Source organism: Simochromis diagramma, unplaced genomic scaffold (genome assembly GCF_900408965.1).
Source record: "Simochromis diagramma unplaced genomic scaffold, fSimDia1.1 OVJJ01000205.1, whole genome shotgun sequence".
Classification (NCBI taxonomy): domain Eukaryota; kingdom Metazoa; phylum Chordata; class Actinopteri; order Cichliformes; family Cichlidae; genus Simochromis; species Simochromis diagramma.
Window position 1 is genome coordinate 17,431,745 of NW_024386782.1, and position 20,075 is coordinate 17,451,819.

The 20,075-nt window shown below is 41.9% G+C and overlaps 2 protein-coding genes across 2 annotated transcripts; one reads left to right on the forward strand and one right to left on the reverse strand.

Moving 5' to 3' along the window:
• Window positions 1-371: 371 nt before the first annotated feature.
• On the reverse strand, window positions 372-10,383 carry rgs11 (regulator of G protein signaling 11). Its single transcript, XM_040022420.1, has 17 exons — window positions 10,046-10,383; window positions 9,677-9,773; window positions 9,378-9,428; window positions 8,529-8,635; window positions 8,198-8,249; window positions 7,684-7,742; window positions 7,441-7,517; window positions 7,277-7,358; window positions 6,537-6,605; window positions 6,050-6,073; window positions 5,899-5,960; window positions 5,498-5,611; window positions 5,087-5,202; window positions 3,475-3,562; window positions 3,260-3,398; window positions 1,558-1,640; window positions 372-1,464 (listed from the first exon to the last, which is right to left on the reverse strand). The coding sequence occupies exons 1-17, from the start codon at window positions 10,106-10,108 to the stop codon at window positions 1,335-1,337; spliced, it is 1,413 nt and encodes a 470-aa protein (XP_039878354.1). The 5' UTR covers window positions 10,109-10,383; the 3' UTR covers window positions 372-1,334.
• Window positions 10,384-11,471: 1,088 nt separating this feature from the next.
• Window positions 11,472-15,615, forward strand: cunh7orf26 (chromosome unknown C7orf26 homolog). The gene is made up of 8 exons (XM_040022426.1): window positions 11,472-11,602; window positions 12,158-12,359; window positions 12,469-12,690; window positions 13,030-13,195; window positions 13,314-13,591; window positions 13,701-13,938; window positions 14,772-14,811; window positions 15,190-15,615. The coding sequence occupies exons 2-8, from the start codon at window positions 12,165-12,167 to the stop codon at window positions 15,422-15,424; spliced, it is 1,374 nt and encodes a 457-aa protein (XP_039878360.1). The 5' UTR covers window positions 11,472-11,602; window positions 12,158-12,164; the 3' UTR covers window positions 15,425-15,615.
• Window positions 15,616-20,075: the final 4,460 nt, after the last annotated feature.

The window sequence follows — 20,075 nt, forward strand, 5'->3', positions numbered from 1 at the left end:
ATTATTGCAACTGTGTGTTTGTGATTTTGTTGCCCATGAAATGGTTCCTTCAGAGTTGGGGACCAGGTCTGTGACCACTTACAGTTAGTTGGCGTCTTTTGGTGCATTGAGACGGTAATGAGACAAAACCAGTCTATCAGTCTGCAGCCGAACTAGGCAACTGCATGCAATCTGCGATACTACATTGATTAACCTTGATAAATGTGCAAAACCCAATAATAACCACAAAATAGCTTCAGTGCTTGAAATGCAAGCATTTGGCATCAAGCCGAGTTGAGTCCTGTATATCAGACAAGTTCCACTCATCAGTGCAGACTGGCCTGAAGGTGATTGGAGTCAGCCTGAGTCAGACTACAATTGTTTGCAGGGTCTTAAGGTGTAGATTTTATTTTACACATTACTTTCACATCTTCAGACTTCAGATAAAATGTTCTGAGAAGGAAAAGGGTGCTCACAGGGATCACACCTGCCACAAAGGATCACAGGCTGTAGTTTTTCCAGGAAACTTGAAAACATGTTGCTTTGGTCACATGCAGCCAGTAGAGGGAGCCAGCACAGAACAGTTATTATTATAAGGAAGTAGAAGCAACAGAAGTGTTACAATAAATAATGAGCCTTTTAGAGCTCCTGCAGGTAGCCATAGGAAGGGTTAAATGACCGAAGGTACAAATTTCAGTGGGAACATTTGTTTATTTATTTTCTTACTTTACTTTTTCTGGGGATTTAAAAACTTAAACCATGAAATCGATTAGCAGTGTGTGGTAGAAAGAGAGGAAGGAAAAGGTGCTCTAAAACCTGGTCGCTGATCCACACACTCACAGGTACTCGCAGCATGCAGGGCTGAGGCTGGAGCACCACACTAACTGCTGTTGTGACATTTTATTGAGTTGAGAGCATGCTTGAGAAAAGTGAAGCGCAACGACAAACGCAATGTGCAGCTCCAACCGCACAAGCAAACTGCCCAACAATCCCAGTCACACTGAGGCAGATCTCTGAAGAAATATCATGTTACCGACGCCTTTACCTAAACCGGCTCAGGATTCTATAGAAAAAGAACACTTGATATGGGGATCATAGGAAAAACTATTCAGCACACTGTGATGGGATGAGGATGCAACAATAAAGGGTGTAGAAAAAGCTCTTCTCTGTGGTTCACTGGTTGTCCTTCAGTGGCATGCTGCTCAGGTGTGCCATGACACCTGTTTCTCAAAGCTCTAGTGATGTTGCTGCGGCGTACGAGAAGCTCTGTTTGACTTTAAAGAAAAAACTCAGACAACAGAGAGTAAAGTGACCGAGTCTTTCTCGCTTTTTTGGGTTCTTTTTTTTGGCCTGGATCAGAAATGTGAGCCAGCTGCAGAGTTGGCACCTGCCCCCTTGGCAAGGCCTTCTTCCTCTGCTGCCTGGGTGGCAGTCTGAGCAGGGGAGGGGCTAGAGTGCCTCTGGCGTCTCATGAAGGGGAACACACTGACGGGAAGGAGAAAAGGAAAATGCGCTCATTAAATGCATGCTTAAATATGGATAGAGGAAAAAAAAGTAGGATGAGTATAAAAATGTCACCTTTTCTTGGTTTCCTGGGGCACGATGGCTTTGGCCAGCATGTTCTTGTACAGGTCAGACTTGAGATACCTTGGATAGGAGTCCTGGAAACAGACACACATACACAAAAAGAAGCTTTTAGCTCATGGGAAAGAAAAGATGGACTTCCACATGAGTCAAAAAAGTATGTTTTTTGTTTAAATCTGATGTTCAGAAACAGGAAAAGGCAAGTCACACATTTATCGTACCCAACCAAAGATTTGGAGAGCAAAAGGTAGAAAAACAAAAATTGCTTTCTGGCTTCTTTTTAATGCGTTAATTTACTTTCCTGCTGAGGGTAAGAAGGAAAGATCAATACATTCTCATATGTCATGCAATATGAAGCCGGAGCAAAGAGGTATCCAGCTTAGCTTGGCATAAATACTAAATACACACTGAAACAGCTTGGCTCTGACCAAAGGTGAAGCAGCACTTCTAAAGCTCACTGGTATGAAACTGATATTGATCCTCTCGTCTGACAAGGAAGCAAATGAGCTTTTTTCCCAAGCTGTATTCCTGTAAAGCAGGACTCACCTAAAAGCACCATTACAATCTAAAAAACAGACTGTGCATACAGTAATGTGCAAATATCTTGAGCCACCCCTATTTTTTTTATATTTTGCTAATGTAAGTAGGTGATATAGTATGCAAGGCAGAAAACAGACAATTCTAACAAGCTTGAAAGTCATTCTTTGGTATGTCCACCTTTAATCTCCAACACCGTCTGAACTTTGGGGAGGCCAGTCCATGCCTGATACTGTTATACAGTTTGTGTTTTTCTATGCAAGTGTAATTTTGCTGCATTTGGGATCATTGTCACGCTGAAAAACGAAGTCATTGCCAATTAGCTGCTTTCCATGTGGTATTGTAAGGTGAATCAAAATTTGTGCATAAAAGTATTTGAAAATGAAGTTTTCACTGATTTTTAGTTCAGTTTGTGTGTCATTTAGCAAAGCTCAGCCTTTTGAGGCTTATTGACAGCCAGGCTTGTGCTGAAAAGGCTTCAGTGAATAGTAAATGATCGACTACATGGCCAGATGCATCTCTCGGATCCTGTGTTGGGTCTTTGCTGGACTTTTTTCCTACTCCTCAGGGGCATGGCTTTCACATACTGTTCATCTGCTGTAGATGCAACAATTTAGACCAATTTAAAACAGGTTCTTTGCTAAGTTGTCTGTCATGTGTATAAACACTGGTTCATCGCTTGAGAAATTGCCTTTGTGATGCTTGAGTGATTCACAGGTCAGTGTGAAGCAGCTTAACAAACAAACAACATTTCTCAGAAAATGGTCAGGTACAAGGACTAGATTGAAAATAAGTAAGAAGCAAGCCAATGTCCAAAGAAAACCCCTGCAAGACCTTCAGAAAGCCTAGAAGAACAATTGATGAAGACCACTTTAAAAAATGACAAGAGTCTGGCTTCTTCGAAGCAAAGTATAAAGAAATGGTTCAAGACTTTTGCACATGACTTCATAACATTGCATAATTTTATTATAATTTGTGGGACAAAGGAGAGAGATACCGTTTAATAAATACAGAAAAGCCACGTCAGGTGAAAAAGTATAAGAAGGATATGTGTTCCATATTCATGGCTCGCGCTTGCTTATAATGCATTTTTTATGGTTGATGGTAAGTGCTGTTACATAAAGGTACAGTGTGTGGGTGGGTGAGTCAGAGGTCAGACCTTCTTCATGAGGAAGTAAATGTGCATCTGCGCGTCGTCCATGACAAAGCGGTGCGGCCGTTTGATCCCCTCTAAGGTTTTATCCATTGTCTTGCTGTCGATGTTGACCCAGCGGGCCGCTCCAGGAGCCAGGAAATTCCTGGGTTACATAAAAGATGAGGTGCTTATCTTATGAATATGTAACACATGCATGTGTGACATGGCTGTCCACTTACTTGTAGATGTCCTCCACTTTCTCTACGATTTTGGAGCTTTCTCCATGTCTGATATCCTCACACGCCTGCCAGAAATACAGGTTCTCCGCTGAGAGCGGAGAGACACGCGGTGAGGAGCTGCGTGTGTGGTAAAACAACACTGATGCAGGAAAATGTGACACGCGGCAAGAGCCTTTTTATAGCTGTGGAAAGAGTTCATACTGTACGCATGCATGGGTGAGCAAATCCCTCTCCTGTGTTTTGCTCATGCCTCCCTCTTCTCCACATCTCACTCTTAAATGTGGCCCTTCCTCTCCTCCATTCGTCTACCTTTTAACTTTGCCACATCTGTTTGTGACCTCTTCTGTATTTGAATTCTTCTTCTAATGATTCAAAAGATTGTTTTAATTGATTGCTGCGCAGCGCTTCAGCCCACGTCTCTGGTGTTTATACAGGACACATAAATATATTGAATCTCTTTTTCCACTGTCTCGTCTTTTCCACCTCTCACCGCCGGGACTGGAAAATATCATTAGGAGAGATAATCAAATTCGGAATAAAGCTGATGTGAAAAACAATTAAATAGATTTTCCATGTGTAATATTGTAACAATCTATACTGTATTCCTCGTATTTCACGCATATTTTACACCTTTCCAGCTGCAGTTTCAGCCTCGACAGGGACGTGGCTGAAGACAGGGTATGGGAGGACACCTCTGGTGCCTGCCAACATTGTGTTGTATTGATGCAAACATGAACTGAAAGTGCAGGTGGATACAGACATTCAGACCTGCTTTACTGGGGAAATGGGTTCACTTTAAACACAGCTATGCAGACACAAAGTTTTGCAGTTTTGCCTCTGCAAACCACCAAAGTGCCAGGTCTTCATTGCTCAGACAGCATTTAATGATGTCCATGGGTTCAAGACTTCAGGCGGTCACTGACTAAATCCATGTAATAAAAACAATCCGTCTATTCTCTTCTACTTATCTTTGTCAGGGCCACAGAGGAGCTGGAGCCTAACCCAGCTACCGCAGTGCCAGAGGCAGAGTGCACCCTGGACAGGTCGCCAGTCTGTCGCAGGGCTAACTCATAGAGAGAGACAACCATTCACACCTATGAACCAAACCCCACTAACTGCATGTCTTTGGACTGTGGGAGGAAGCCCGAGTACCAGGAGAGAACCCACGCAAACACAGGAAGAACATCCACAACAACTCCACACAGAAAGGCCCTGGCCTGATGGTGGACAGTGCTAATCACCGCACCACCGTGCCGCCCTACAAAAACAATCCTCATATATACAATTAGTTTTGTTCGTACAAATTATTTTGAGCCTCTGAAAATGAGGGCTAATGTTTAAAAATAATTTTTGTTAAACTCCTTGAATTAAAGCTGAAAGTCTACACTTCACTCACTATTGAGTGTTTCATTTTAAATTCACCATGGTGGTGCACAGGGGGGAAACAAACTACAAAGTCCGTATCTTTGTCCAAGAAATTATGGACCACAACAGTGATAGTGAACATAATAATATGAATGGTATAACAAGTGCATTTTGTTTTTTTTATCCTCCAGTATTCAAAGCTGAATGCTCCATATTTGTAATCGGTTCCCTCGCTCCTGTTTCTCACCACTGAATTCCTTCTCCAGGTAGGTCATGAACTCCCTCCTCCCCATGGCATCGTTGAGGAGCTCCATGAAGCTGAAGCTCCAGCGTTCTACTCGTAGACGCGTAGGGACCGGCACTCTGCTCAAGAAACGCACAAAAAGCAGAAATGTTACGCTGGATGTAGGATGCTGAGCTCATTTGTAATGTAACACGCTGATGTTTCTGTAGCGCTTTCATAGTCTCAATTACTACTTAGTGTTAAATAAGTGTAAAGTGTCTTAGTGTAAAATAAGGAAAAGCATGATAAGTTCAGTACTTCAACTGTGAGAAAATATATATGATCTAACACGCTGCTGCTACATGACTCGATGAAGTCTTGAACGTGTGGAGTACTGTACTGTGTGGACTGGTTATAATCTCTGCATCGTCTCACATTTCTGCGTTCATCGTCCAGTGCGCGGTGTCATCAGAGATCCAGGGGTTACTGGGCAGGCAGCCTTGCATAATGGGATCGTGGTTCAGGTACTGCTCGCTGTATTTCAGAAAACTGCACATCCACGCACAAGTGCAGTGGCATGCGCGCACACAAGAACACACATGCACACACACACACACACACGGTATTATTGTATTAGTCCTGCAGATCATAAGAGTTAATGGCCACTAATTCCAACTCGCCCCGGGAAGCATCCATTAGTGGCTCTTCTAGAGGGAGCACTAAGCTTTATGTGCATGTGTGTGCGTACTAGAAGACGCCGAGTTTGACCCGGGCAATCAGACGTCTACTACGTCTGCGCGTGTCTGCATGTGAGCCTTTAGCAAACTGACACATACCCTTCTAGGCAGATGGATGATTTTACACGGTTTCTTCCAAGAGCCTTTCTACAGGCTTCAATCTGCAAACAAAGGCAGGAAGAAGAACTTTGTATGTGCTCTATACACTCGTACTTAATCTGATGGCATCTGAATTACGCGCTGTACTTACCTCTCTTTTGTAGTAGTCACTGTTCTAGTTCTGTAAAGAGTAACACAGGGTCATCGTGTGAGGTCACACATTAAACCTTTATATAATGTATGTTACAGTTATAGAAACATATACATTTGAGGATAGCTGCCTTGTGACCAAATGTGTCACAGACACACAAACAGTAGCATTAAATATATAATTTTACAAACAATGACAGCCTAGTACGAGATTACAGACTAACATACTGAATTAGATTTCCCATTTGGGACAACAGACGCGACTGACTCTACCCTGCCATCTCAGGTCCTCAACTTTTTAACCTTGATTTACAATCATCATCATTATAATCATTCCTAATACACTGCAGGTCTGCGGTAAACTTACTTTCAAACGATCCCAGTGGCAAGAAAGAACAAAAGGAGGCGATTAAACACTGAGTGAAAAGTTATATCGTTAATGCATTTTTTTAAAGCAGGAAGTAGAGAAATACAATGAAGTCACTGACCAGTGTGACTCTGCAGCTGAAGTTATTTGGTCGCTCCAAGCCTGTGTCCAACACATTATTAACCCCAGGCTGTAAAAAAAAGAAGAAAAACAAAAAATAACATAGTAAAATCTAAGTACAGTGTATTTGATGCATGTGTCTGTACAATATCTGTGTGTGTGGGTGTGTGTCTGATGAGATGTGTGTGAGCGAGCACTTAGCCTCCCTAGAAGTTTCCACTCCACTAGCTCTGACTTTTAGTCCCAGGTTTCTTTCTTTTTCTCCAAGCCCTCGTCCCTAATTCATAAGGTCGAGACAGGATGGAGTCCCTCCTCCAAAACCCTTGTCCTCATATTCACCCGCCTCCCATTACCCCTTTCATCTTCCCCTCCCCTCTTTCCCGCGGCATGCATACGCACGTGAACGCTTTTTCCTTCCCCTTTGGTACTTCTCTCTGCCTGCCTGCCTCTATCTAAGAAAAAGATGTGGAATATGATGATGATTTTTTTCTTGCTCTCTTTGTTTGTCCCTCTGTTGCTCTCACTCTCTCTATGTCAACTGAGGCTCTTACCGGATAGGTTGAATATTTCATGCAGAAGGGAAAAGGGACTGTGGGTGAACTTTAGTGGGACTGCTGTCTGCTTTTATGCTGGGATACAGCTTTAATAGTTGCCAAGTATAGAGATGATCATGTAGTTGTGCTGTAGCATAGCATGTACAGCACAGTACAGTTGAATACAGTACAGTGTTATTGAGCGTACCGGGGGTCTGTTGATGAGCCAGTAAGCCTGCTCCTGACACTCCAGAACAATGCGGTCAGCCTTCCGCCTCTGTTTGGACGCTCTGAACATAAATCACAAGGTTAGTTCGTGCACGCTGGTAAACGCACGTGTGTGTGTGCGTGCATGTTTGCGACAAAGTGCACCTGAGTTGCTCTCTGGCTTGCATCACAACAAAGTCCCAGGTGTGGTTGATCCTCTTGTGCAACAGACTGTACCTTTCCTAAAAAAGGAAAAGGAAAAGAGGGAGGAGAGGAGGAGGAATGATGACACAGACTTCTTGGCCCAAATTTTCCTGGTGTATATTTCATAACACAAACAAACACACACAAACACACTTTCTCTGTCATTTAGATGCACAGACATGCATACCCACATGATTTCCTCACCTTCTCATATTCCATCAGTTCGCCTTGTTTTCTTATATTCTTTTTAGCCAGATAGATTGCTGTTGGGATATAAGAAAGAAAACAAAGAGAAAGAGGTGAAATCAGAGGTCCAAAGACCTGCACCTGTGTTTATTAGATGTTATAAAGGCTCCTTTCTGCCTTCAGCTGCTCACTTATTCACATGGGTCTTCACAGCAGGTAGCTCCGTATATTTGATTTGGGATTTTTTTTTCCTGGGTCTCCTCCTGGTCTCAAACTGGGGTTCTCTTATGTGTCAGGTGAATGTATAAACCACTAAAGTATAAAAACTCTTAGTCGTGTAGGATTTTTTCGCAAAGTGTTTCATGTAAATAATTTTTAAAAAGAGTAAAAAAGACAGGAATCGTAGGATATATGTAAAAAAGAGCTTACATGTTCGTAATCATGATTATATAATGTTTTATATATGACATGTCCACTGGGAAGTGGACATCGTCCCTCAGAGATCACATGTATATTTAGAGTTTTTTCTTACCATAGTCCAGCTCTGACGCGGGCCACCTGGTACTGGTCCAGAAATAAGGAGTCTGTAAAAAACACAAACAAAAAAAAAAACTAACTAAAAGCAACATTTTTCTTTTTCCTTTTTATTTATTTTTTTCTTGACTGAAACTGATGTTGAAGCAGTTGATGAAAAAGCAGCAGACTGGCAGATGGATGAGGGATTAGGAAGTGGGCTAATGGAGTGAGAGTGAAAATGGGAGATGGGCACTAATAGAGAGAAGGTGATGTTTTACTGAAAGATTGATGGAGGAAGGGCCAGGGTTGTAGAAAGTAGGCAGAATGGACATACTGAGCGGCCTGACCTGGAAGCGGTAGGGTGACTCATCGGGCCGTAGCACAAGGCACCTCGGCTCTTTGAGGGGGTAAATGTATCCATATTTCACCAGCATGTTGCCAAGGTGCAGAGACTCTGTCGAACACCACAGGAGAAGTCTCAAACATCTCACCAGATTGTTATTCAGGTTTTTTATTTATCACCGTGTCATGTCTGATGGCACCTGAGAGGGGATGCTGATTTCATTAGGACTAAAGCTTTTAGACTGAACTGACTAAGTAGCTGTGACTGGAAAAGAGCTGTTGGCACTGCACTTTTCTTTATCACACATGCGAGCATTGTCAACCATCTCTCATAAATCAAGGCTTTGCTCCAGCGATGGAATGCCTCATCAATCTTCAGTCTCTCCTCATTTGTTAAAGAGCCCTACTTTTTTGAGTGACAGTTCCCAAAAAAAGCCGTGGGATGCTTTTTAATCAGCTTCTACCACTCTATCTCTGTCTCTCTCTGCCTGACTCCACTCTTTTCTTTCCTGCTGCTCGGAAGCAAAAGGGACCAGCGGGCTACTTTTTTCCCCCTCAACGTCTAATTTAGTTGAAAATCTCCTGAGGTGCAGATCTCTTTGGGCACACTAATCAAACTCAGATCATCAGGTGAGTTAATCAGACCCAGTCCCACAGGGGCTAACCCCATTCCTGTTTACTGGAAACATCCTTCCCTACGATGCACACACAAATAACTACCTACCGCGTCAGGCACCATATCCTGGCAACACACCAATGACACACAACATGCCGCTCACACAGAGACAGGAGAAAAACAGCAGATACGTAACAGTCAATCATCAAGCGCACATTGTATGCATCTGTACACCTACCCTCCTCGCTGATTCTGTATTTGTGTGTCAACCAGGCAATTATATCATGGCCTGTAAAAGAATGGAAAGAAACAAGAGGGGAAGTGAGGAAAGAAGTTCCTCTCCAATCTTGGCAAAGCACACGGGATTCTCAAAAAAATGAATGCTGAATTATGTATGACTGCTGGGACAAAGTCAAGCTGCAATGTACCTGTCCACCCAAGCGCACTGATTCTAATGCATACTGACACAAGGAGCATACTCACACACACACACACACACACACACACACACACACACACACACACACACACACACACCTGTCATGGCGTGTGGAATGACAGTTATAAGAAGCCTCTGGTTTCTCATCTTCATGCCCATGTCAGGGTCCTGCATGGCCACTATCACTTTCTCCATCTGCAAGGGAGACACACACACACACACACACACACACACACACACACACACACACATATGTAAACATGCAGCTGGGCAACAAGAATTGGACCACTACACGACTAATAACTACAACAACAACAACAACAACAACAATAATAATAATTTTACATTAATTTGTTTTTCTTCTTTAATCTAAAGAAATGTGTTGGATTTGTTCAGCGCTGGATTTCCAGGATATTCTGTGACAATAAATAAATACAACCAAAGAGAACGTGATCAAGCAGTCTTACCTTCCGAAAGCATGCCATTTGCTCCCGATGACACCCTCCTTTAGCCAGGGTGTTGATGGTCATCTTGCGGGATGCTTGGGATCACTCGACGGGACGGCAAAGTGCAAAAGCAAAGCGCTACCGGGAGAGCGAGAGAGAGAGAGAGAGAGAGAGAGAGAGAGAAGAGAGGGAGAGAGAGAGAGAGAGAGAAGAGAGAGAGAGAGAGAGGGAGGGAGAGAGAGAGAGAGAGAGAGAGAGCGAGAGAAGAGAGAGAGGAGAGAGAGGGAAACATCAGGCTGTCCCGTGCCTGCCGGGCGCGCGCGCGGCTGTGTAGATTAGAGAGGATTACATGTCAAATAAATTTTTACTCAAGAGTTTCGGCACAAAAGAGGCAACTAGCTTTTCTCTGTTTCTTTTTACAGATATATGACGAACTGAAAATGAAAAAATATAGCTGTATACGAAATGTAGGCCTTACCAAAGCGTACCATATCAAGTTCTTTCGCTGTTATTTGAATATTGACATTTTTTTTTTTTTAAAAATAGTTTTATATTTGCAGAGAGCGTTTGGCTTGTGTACTGACCTGATAAGGGTAATAAAGATAAAGACACTGCATATTAGTATGTGCTGTGAGCTAAATAGCTAAAAGGTTGAATAAAACATGACAGGTTGCTGAAATGTGTTGAACTGATTACATTAGTCAATAAATAGATGAATAAGCAAGCAACCTTGGTATTTTTTCATTTTATGCCATTAAAAACAATAAACTGGCCCTGAATGTATGAGCTAAGAAATACATTTGCAGTTAAACAAATTTTCGTAACAAAAATTCTTAAAGATGCTTTTCTCCGCTTACACATATTAGCATATCAGCAATTACAGTCATTTCGAAATGAACTGGTATTTTGTATCTTAAAATATCTATGACAGCAAACACTGGTGCTTAATCATTTATGTAGATTAAAATGGTTAAATGTTTTAATGAGGATGTATTATATATCCTTAACCATCATGTATTATATTTATAGCAAAGTAGCTACATATTGTTACGGATTTTGTTCCCGTCTCTCTTTACTATATCCGTAGATGTGATTTTGTCATATGGTTGTTTGTTTGTTTATATATATATATATATATATATATATATATATATATATATATATATATATATATATATATATATATATATATATATAGCGAGAGAGAGAGAGAGAGGTGTGTGTGTGTGTGTATTCTAATAAAATAGATCAGTCAATCAAACAATGCCCTATCCTATTGTATGATGTGTCATTATGTGGAATTAAGGATAAAATTATGAGAGTGAAATATTTTTGGTTTTTGCTTGGTAAAATAATTTATACAAAAAGAATTTAATTTAATTTAATTTAATTTAATTTAATTTAATGCGTTGCCAGTTTACATACACATGATTAAAGACAATGATTGAACGTCAATGGCTGTCATTTTTGTGCCACACAGGCTTCCGTAGTAGCAGGAAGCAGTTCCGTCGTCTTTTGAGACCTTTCGTGGTCCTGTTTTCAGCTAATTTTTGAAAGGAAATAAGAGCTTTTGCTGAGGTAAGTGCTTAACTCCTGCTTTTTGAATACTGCCGGGTTAACTGTAACGCGTAAGCTCTGTAGCGAAGGAAACAGCTAGTGTTAGCTGCCAGCTAACACTAGCTGTAGCAGGATGGAGCAAACCATTGAGGAGACTCAGTGTGGAGCTGGTCCACTCCAAAAGTATTGACACTATAGACACGGCAAAAGTCATAGGCATAATTTAACTTGAAACCAGAGTTAAAAAAATCACTGTCCACTGTTCCGTCATTTTGGATGATAAAACAAGCTAATGTTTTTGTTACATCTAATGTGCTTTGTTTGTTGTGTTGTTTTCTTTCTGTGGCACATGTCACAGTGTGTCAAGATTTAAACAAAAGTCTGCAACATCTTAACAGCCCACCATGCAGTGTTGTTTAAAGCCTACAGAGCCACTGTTACTTCATGAATTAAAACCGTTTAATACTTTCACAGATGGAAGAGATACAGCCTTGTTACCATGGACTTTTCATTAATACACTTCACTTCTGATCATCATATTTAACGTCTTTCACATTGTTTATGTGCCACTGTCAGGTTACAGATGGGTGACATCCGTCAGTCATTGCTGCCTCGGGATGTGCTGAGTGCAGCCAAGGAGCTGCTGTACCACCTGGACATTTACATCTGTAACCTGGTGCAGTCTGGGAGGCAGCCTCCTCAGGTTGACTCAAAAACCCTGGAGCTGGTTGAGGAGTTCATTCTACATGCACCCAAAGATAGAAACACCACAGCCAGGGTAAACTGGGACCCCAGAATGCTTAAGCACCAATGTATAATATGTAAACACACAAAAGAAATCAGTCAATAACTCAAGTGTGTTTTTTTTGTTTTGTTTTTTCTTTCAGAGAATGAGTGCTCTTCAGGAGCTCCAGCTGTTGGAGATCATGTGCAGCTGTTTTCAGGAGCAGAGTCGTGATGCTGTCCGTCAACTTATGTTTGCTGCCCTTTTTAATCTCCAAGGCAACCAGGCAGATGAAAGCCGCATGGCACTGCTGGGCAAATTGGTCTCCATGGCTATCGCTGTGGGCAGGGTTCCTATCCTGGAATGTGCTGCTACCTGGTTGCAGGTGAGGACTCAATCACACAGTCCTGTGTTGTTAGTAGTGAAATCATGAGGTCAGGGAGACATGACAAAAAAACACAACCACAACTGTTCTTACACTAGACTTTGATACCTGACAGCAGATGTTGTTGTATCTGGACGATGTATTGCTTCAGTGATGGTGCCATGTGTAATTTGACCAGTTTCACCAGCCCTTATCACAGTTGGAACTTTGATGCTTTAAGGTCTATGTTTTTCTCCTGACACTGTCTGGACCTGATGTGTCAAGAAAGGACTGCATGTATGTGTCCCTGTACTTTGGATGTACTAATCGTAGGCTTCTGATTATGTTTGTGCTGTGAAGAGAACCCATCGTGTGTACTGCGTACGCTTGGCGCAGGTGCTGGTAGATGATTACTGCAGTATGGTCCCAGGCTCTGTGCCCACCCTGCAGAATATCCACAGTGCAAGCCCACGCTTCTGCTGCCAGTTCATCACTGCTGTCACCACTCTCTATGACTTCACTTCAGGTAAAAAAAAAAAAAAAAAAATGCATGTAAAAACATGGAAACTGTTTGAAAAAAGACTGACACGCCTGTGTTCGTTGGGGGAACATCTGATATTTAACACTTTTGTGTGTGTTTTCAGAGGAGCTCACCCCCCCACTCGAACTCCTCCAGATGATAGTATCGTGGATCCAAGATGACCCTCATCTAGTCCTGATCACCTTCCTGAACTCGCCCATTTCCGGGAGCCAACCGATCACCTCGCTCGATGTCACACCGTTAGGGGGTTTGGTGCGCTGGTGCATAAAAGCACCGCTGGTCTATAGGAGAGACAAGAAGCAGGCGCTGACCAATGGAAGCTCTGAGAATGAGCCAGAAGTAGGGCCTCTCTTCTCTGCACTCCATTTAAGTGTCCTACAGGTTTGTGTTTGTGTTCAGATCCATTCAGTAAAAGACACATTGTACACGTAAACCCTTGCAACGTCCACAGAGAAGGTCATTAGCCATCTCCTCCTCCTTCCTTATTTAGGTCTTAATGCTTTTGCCCAACATACTCAACGAGAAGGGGCTTTTTGGTCGCCTGGCACTGCTTCAGATGGAGTCCTTGGCTGCTCTGACATCCGATCTTTCCCGACTTTTGGACCAGGCTGACAAACACACGCACACGTCGTCCGCTGATACACTTGCACTGTCCCAGCTGGCCCTCGACCGGCTGGCCCAAGCCCTGCAGGTGGCCATGGCCAGCGGAGCCCTGCTCTGCTCAAGAGGTAACAGTGTGGAAAAAGGGTGTCGTGAGTGCCTGTACATTGTTGTGCCTGGGACTGGAAATTAATGTAATATTCAGCTATTCAGATCCAGCTCCATGTATGGCTTCTAAGTTCATTTTCTAAAAGAAACAAAATGACAACAAAAAAACACAGCTGTAGTTACAGTTAAGTCTGCCATGAACTCATCTGTATATTATTCTAAGCAAGTATTCTAGAGTCAAATATGTGGCCACCTGTCTGACAGCTAAAGCTTGGTCCAAACTGGGTCATGTCATCATGTCATGTGATAATGATCTCAAATAAAGCAGCAAATCTACAACAGAGTGACTGAAAAACAAAAAAAATTAGACTGTTACAACATCTCAGTCAGAGTCCAAATGTCAATCTGAGTGAAATGTTGAAGAATGAGCCAAAATTAACTCCACAACAATGTGAGAAACTGTTGAAGTCATACAGAAAATTATTACTTTGAGTTATTGCTGCTGAATGTGTTTCCAAAAGCTGTTGGATCATGTCTTGTACTTAATTTTTCACAGGACTGAGTAGAGTCCTGTGAAATCTTTCTCCTTCCTAGTAGATGGGTACATAAACTTGTCCCACATGTTGCAATTACTGCTTTATTTTTTCTCTTATCTTTTAAGTTAAAGACCTAAAAAGATTGAGTGCATTAGTATTTAAAGGCAAACTGATTTTTAAAATGTCACCTTGAAAATTGAGGAACTTTAACAAATGTTATATATGAAGGAGCTTTTAGAAAAGAATTTAGTAGCTAGGTAACCAGTTGTACTTTGTCTTAGCACACTGTCTTTTCAAACATAATGTTGTCTTCACAGAGGACCTGAGGGCCATCTGTTCCCGACTCCCCCACAACAAGTAAGATCCAAGAGTTTGTTGTTTAGTACATCATTTCCCTTCACAATGTGATATTTCCACAGTGTTGTCGCCTACACTGTGCTTCAGCTTCAGGGTTTGTTTGTTTTAGTTTTTTTTAACAAAATTACATAAATGTACCATCTTATAACCAGCACCCTAGACTATATAGGAAGCTGGTTAAGGACTGAAGTTTAGGTGTTGAAGTGAAATCGAACAAACTTCCCCATTGGAAGAAATTTTACCGCTAAAGCCATTTTATTTAAACAATGCAGTATCTGTGCCTTTAATTTGATTACCGATTTAATTCCTGTGATTTTGGTTTTGTTTTGGCTTCTCATCTCATCTCGGTCTCATCTTTTTGTGTATTTGTGTTTCCAGTCTGCTCCAGTTGGTGCTGTTTGGCCCGGTGATGTACTACAACAACATCCACACATCTCCGCTGGCCTATAGTCCGCACGCCGCTCATTCACCCATCGCCCCGCTCCCTGCACTCCCCACACACCGCGCACACACCCCGCACGCGCCACTTGCCCCACACCCTTCCTCTCACCCTCAGTACCCAGCTCAGCCCTTTATGACAGGGATGCCGTTCCCCTTCCGACCCAGCCACTGAGAGAAAAATCCCTCAAACCACTGGCAGATGTGCATGTGGACATTTGGTAGTATGAAGTGAGTGTTTGTGTGCGTGGATTAATATGTGTGTTTGTGTAACTAGGGTTTATTGTCTGATGTTATTAGCACATTTGCTTCTGAGAAAGTCTGTGAGGCTTACATGTTTGTCCAATAAATATTTTTTTACTTCCATCATGGTGGTGTTCTTTTTACCAACTATTTGTGGTCACTGTTGTCCTGTTTCCAGCAGGAAACGCTGAGCTTGTATTTTCAGGTGGACAGTTAGAAATTGAATCATCATTACAGGAATTAACCAAACCACCTGTTAAAACATGACGTGACATGTGCAAGTGCAGGCATAGAGGCAACTTGACTCAGAGTGTGGACAAATGAGTAAAGGTAGACTGTTCGGCGTGTCCCAAACTCAATGTGCTTCATTACATAACTTGGAGATGTCAAGAGTTTTTGGAGCCCTGCCCTGTGTGCATAAGTTCGCCCCTGTTGCGGGGCAGATAGCATATCATTGAACTGCAGCACCTCACCCTTTTCAGAGACCCCAGCTGCCTTCATGTAGGATGAGAATTGCATCATCTGCAATACTTTCTCTATAGCAGAAGCAATGGGTGCCTTTAACAGAACAAAAGGTTAGGATAGGGTTGAATATTTTTGCTTCACTTCCTTATAACGTGCTTAGAAGGAAGTGAATAGTTTTCAATCTATTCATGTTATTTTGATCAGTATTGTTGCCATTGTTAGCCATTGTGCTTCCTTTTCTGTTCTTACTGGAATTGCGCTAACAGAGGTGCACTTAGATTTCCTTCATTCCGTCCTGGAACAGGTGCGACGAGACATTAAGTCTTGAATCCGCTCCAACAGAGTGTCAGCATGTGGCGGCAAAATGGAATCCAGTTCACAAATGCATTTCGCCACAGTTTAAGGCTGATTGTAGTATGTTCATGCATGTGCTGACTGTTTGCCCCCCCACACACACACATCTCATGGGCGGAGGCAGTGATAAGGATAATCTCTTCCTAGAAAATGATGCTTTACTGTTGGGCCTTCAAAGGTGACACACGGAGATAGTATTAAAGTTAAAAAGGCGGGATCGATGAGAAAGAGCGTGTGAGCTTTGTTTTTTTGCACCAGATTTTGCATTCTAGTGTGTGGTTTTGGTAAAAATGTAAATTAGAGCAGAATGCGATATGTCGCATATCATCAAGATATGCAGTTTCTCCTTTTAGCAACACTCTGTCTTCTTTGTCCTGATGAAATAAGAAAGGAGTGTATGGCCAACATTAAATAGCTTTTCTATTTCCGATCATGCAACTATTTAACCTCATCAGATGTTAGATGTTCCAACATTTCGTAGGTAACTGACTCTTCCAGCTTTTTTTTATGTGTTACTGTCATTAAATTTCATTTTCAACATTTGATACGTTCTTGTACTAATTAACATTAGAAAATTATGCTGCACCATGTTGCCACACATGCTGGCCATAGCTAGTTTCATCTGTGCTCTTACTGTAACAGATTTTTCCGTTGGGGTTTCAGAGGATATTTTGGTTTGTGTTGGTTCAGTTCACCCTTGCCAGAGGTGTGACTATATGGTTGGGCTGGACTGTGTGTTAACAGCTGCAGAAGCAAGGTTTCTGCAGGAACACCACCTCAGTCACACAGATGCACCACCACCTACATTGGGGCTGATTCCCTCATAACTGCAAGCTAACCATAAACTAAATGGCTGGACTTTCATTGTGGGTCAAACTAAAGTAATGCACATCAGTTATTAAGTGGTGAACGTCTGCAGTGCCTGGGCTAAATGTTACACTAGGTTTTCAATCTTTAACTGTGAACTCCTAAAGTTCATTCATGCTTGAAACAACATATCAGCAAAATAAATCATGGCGCAAAACGACCTCTTCCCCTTCTTCACTTTGCTTTGCACAGAGTGCAGGTGTTCAGTGGTTCTGCTTACACTTCCTCTCTTACAAATACAGCAACAAGTCTGGAAGTCACCGGCAGTTTCAGCACCTGTCGATCTGAAGGTATAAAGTAATAAAAATCAAACTGTCACTGGAGGACTCAAAGAATAAAAACAAGTATCTTTCACCTAGTTTTTGTGGGGGGACTCGTGTAACTGATTCTATTCTCTGAGTGAATGTGTACAGTACATGGCATCAAAGCTGTCATTAACAGGTTTGCTCTGTCATATCCAACAACACAAGCGTCTCTGAATAAAGAGCTGTAAGTCGGGCTGTAGCTGCTGTGGGACCACCCTCATTTGCTTTTCTCAAAGACAAGGATCAATACTGCTGACTGTACATCCTGCAAAGCTTGATCTTATAATTCACTTTAAGACAGAAACAAGCACAAAGAGGACACAAAGCAGTTATTTTCTGGGGATTTAACGGTGATATGGGAAACTCAGGATGATTCTTTCCCATATCGTCCTGAAAGCTTCCAAGAAGCTCCTGAGATGAAGGTTTCATTAGCAGCAGTGTGTAAGTTTGAAAAAAAAAAAAAAGCTGCGCTGCTTTTCAGTTTGGAAAAAATACACCTAGAAAGGATATTATCTTCTCTCATTCACTGTTCTGCTTACTGGCTAATTTATTAAGTCTGTATTAATGTGTGCACAGTGATGCATGTTAGAGGAGGAAAGTCCCTGCTACCTGCACATCCTAAATATTAGTAGCTTGTAGCATTTACCTGAATCACCTGCATGCTAGCATTTCCCAAACAGCCCTTGGAAAAAAACATAATGTATGAGGCAAAACCTCGATTTTGCCACGGTGATGCACCAAAAAACAAACTCTTCATTCATTCATTCAAACTCTGAAATGAAATCAAACCTCTGCAGGTGAAACTGTTAGTGGATCATAAGATGCATTAAGATCTTCTTGGAGCCAATGATGTGTGAACAAACATGGGCATTGATCCATATCGCTGGATATCAAATTAGTTTACTGAACAAATGGCGGTAAAGAAATTTATTGTACCATAGTGCACTTTTATGATGGGGTAACATAATATTCAGAGGTGTTTCTGAGCTGCAAACAGGCCAGCACAGCACCATTTTTATCTGTGACCTCAGTGAGAAGCACATTATTAAAGCCAAACATTCCTGACGGCTTCATCAAAATCGGAGTATTATGAGCTTCATAAGAAACACAGAACTGATCTCTCAGGTTGGATTTGGATTCCATTTGATTGTACAGGTGTGCATGAAAACAGGAGTGTATTTTATTCAGAGAAACAAATGTCAGCCTTGTGCAGTTACAGTAAAATTCAACAGTCTGCAGGAGATTCGTTCTCCGAGGAATGTCGTGTCTGCACAAATTTTCATGGCAGCCCAACGCCTAGTTGCTGAGATCTCTCTATTAAACCTATTCAGGAGTCTTATTTGAAAGAAAGGAAGGAAGGAGTTGCATGAGGTATTTCTTAATGATTTCAGAAAAGCGGTTGAGTCTTACAGCCTCTCTCTGTGTGCACACTGAACATGTGTGCCTTAGTAAATGTTTCGTTTTTTAAATTCCAGACATCTTGTTTTTGTCTTGTCTTTTTTTCTGAGAAAACATTTCCTCCTCTCTTCTTGCACAGTTGGACTATTGTTACAGACACCACACATTATTACCCGATGCCTCACTTCGGATCAGTGTGCCAAGTAATGATTAAAAGAGACAACAAAGGCCGGCCTGAAAACAATTCTTACGACAACTTTACATTCTTGGCTTACACCAACATGGAACTACAACGACGTCTTGCTGTAATAAATGCTCTTGAACTTTCAGAACTCTAAATCCTTAAACGTGAAAGCACTGTTTCCCATGTCCACTGTTTTGTATAGAGAGAGATATATACACAGTAGTGTGCTTCTGAGTCCTAGCATTGAATGTTCTCAAACAAGTGGACTTCCAAAGCAGGTGTGACACAAAAATGTGGGGAAATGATGGTGTGGGAACATTATTAAAGCCGGCGCTCTCGTCACCCAATGACTGCTTTCTGCAAAATACATGTAAGCGGCCTGATGTTGGGCATAAACATGCAATTACTTAAGTCAACCCAAAAGAGCAATTACAGGGACAATTTCACAATCGCGCTTGTTTTGGTTCAATAATCAATAATTAAAAGTGATGGCAAATAAACGAGATTGCAAAACCAGCCATCAAAAAAAGTTTACAAAGACCTGTTTACAAAGATTTACTAATAATTTACCATCAGTGGCGACTGCTTCGCTGCTGCCCACCCCAATGCCCAATCCCAGAGGTTATTGATTGGTCAACCCTGTCTGAATGAACATGACAGTGAGTAGTATAATAACCAAATTATCAATGTCATCTCCTTTTTTGGCTGCTAAAGGCCAGACAGCATCAGTCTTTGCACTAAATTATTTACCAACTTTGGCTCCAGTGGAAATTTCCAAACTTTGCACTCCTAAGTCTTAGTGGTAGAATACTGCTCTGTATTAATTCTGAATATAAAGCATTGTCTTTACTTCTGTGCTGTGTGGGAATGAAAAGCAGAAATGGGAAAACTTCAGACACTGACCACAGTCAATGGACCTTCACGTCTTGTCTTCTTCTAGACATTTTCACAGCTGCAGCACAAAGACAACACTGTTTTTGGACTGTGGGTGTATGACACCCCCCCCCCCC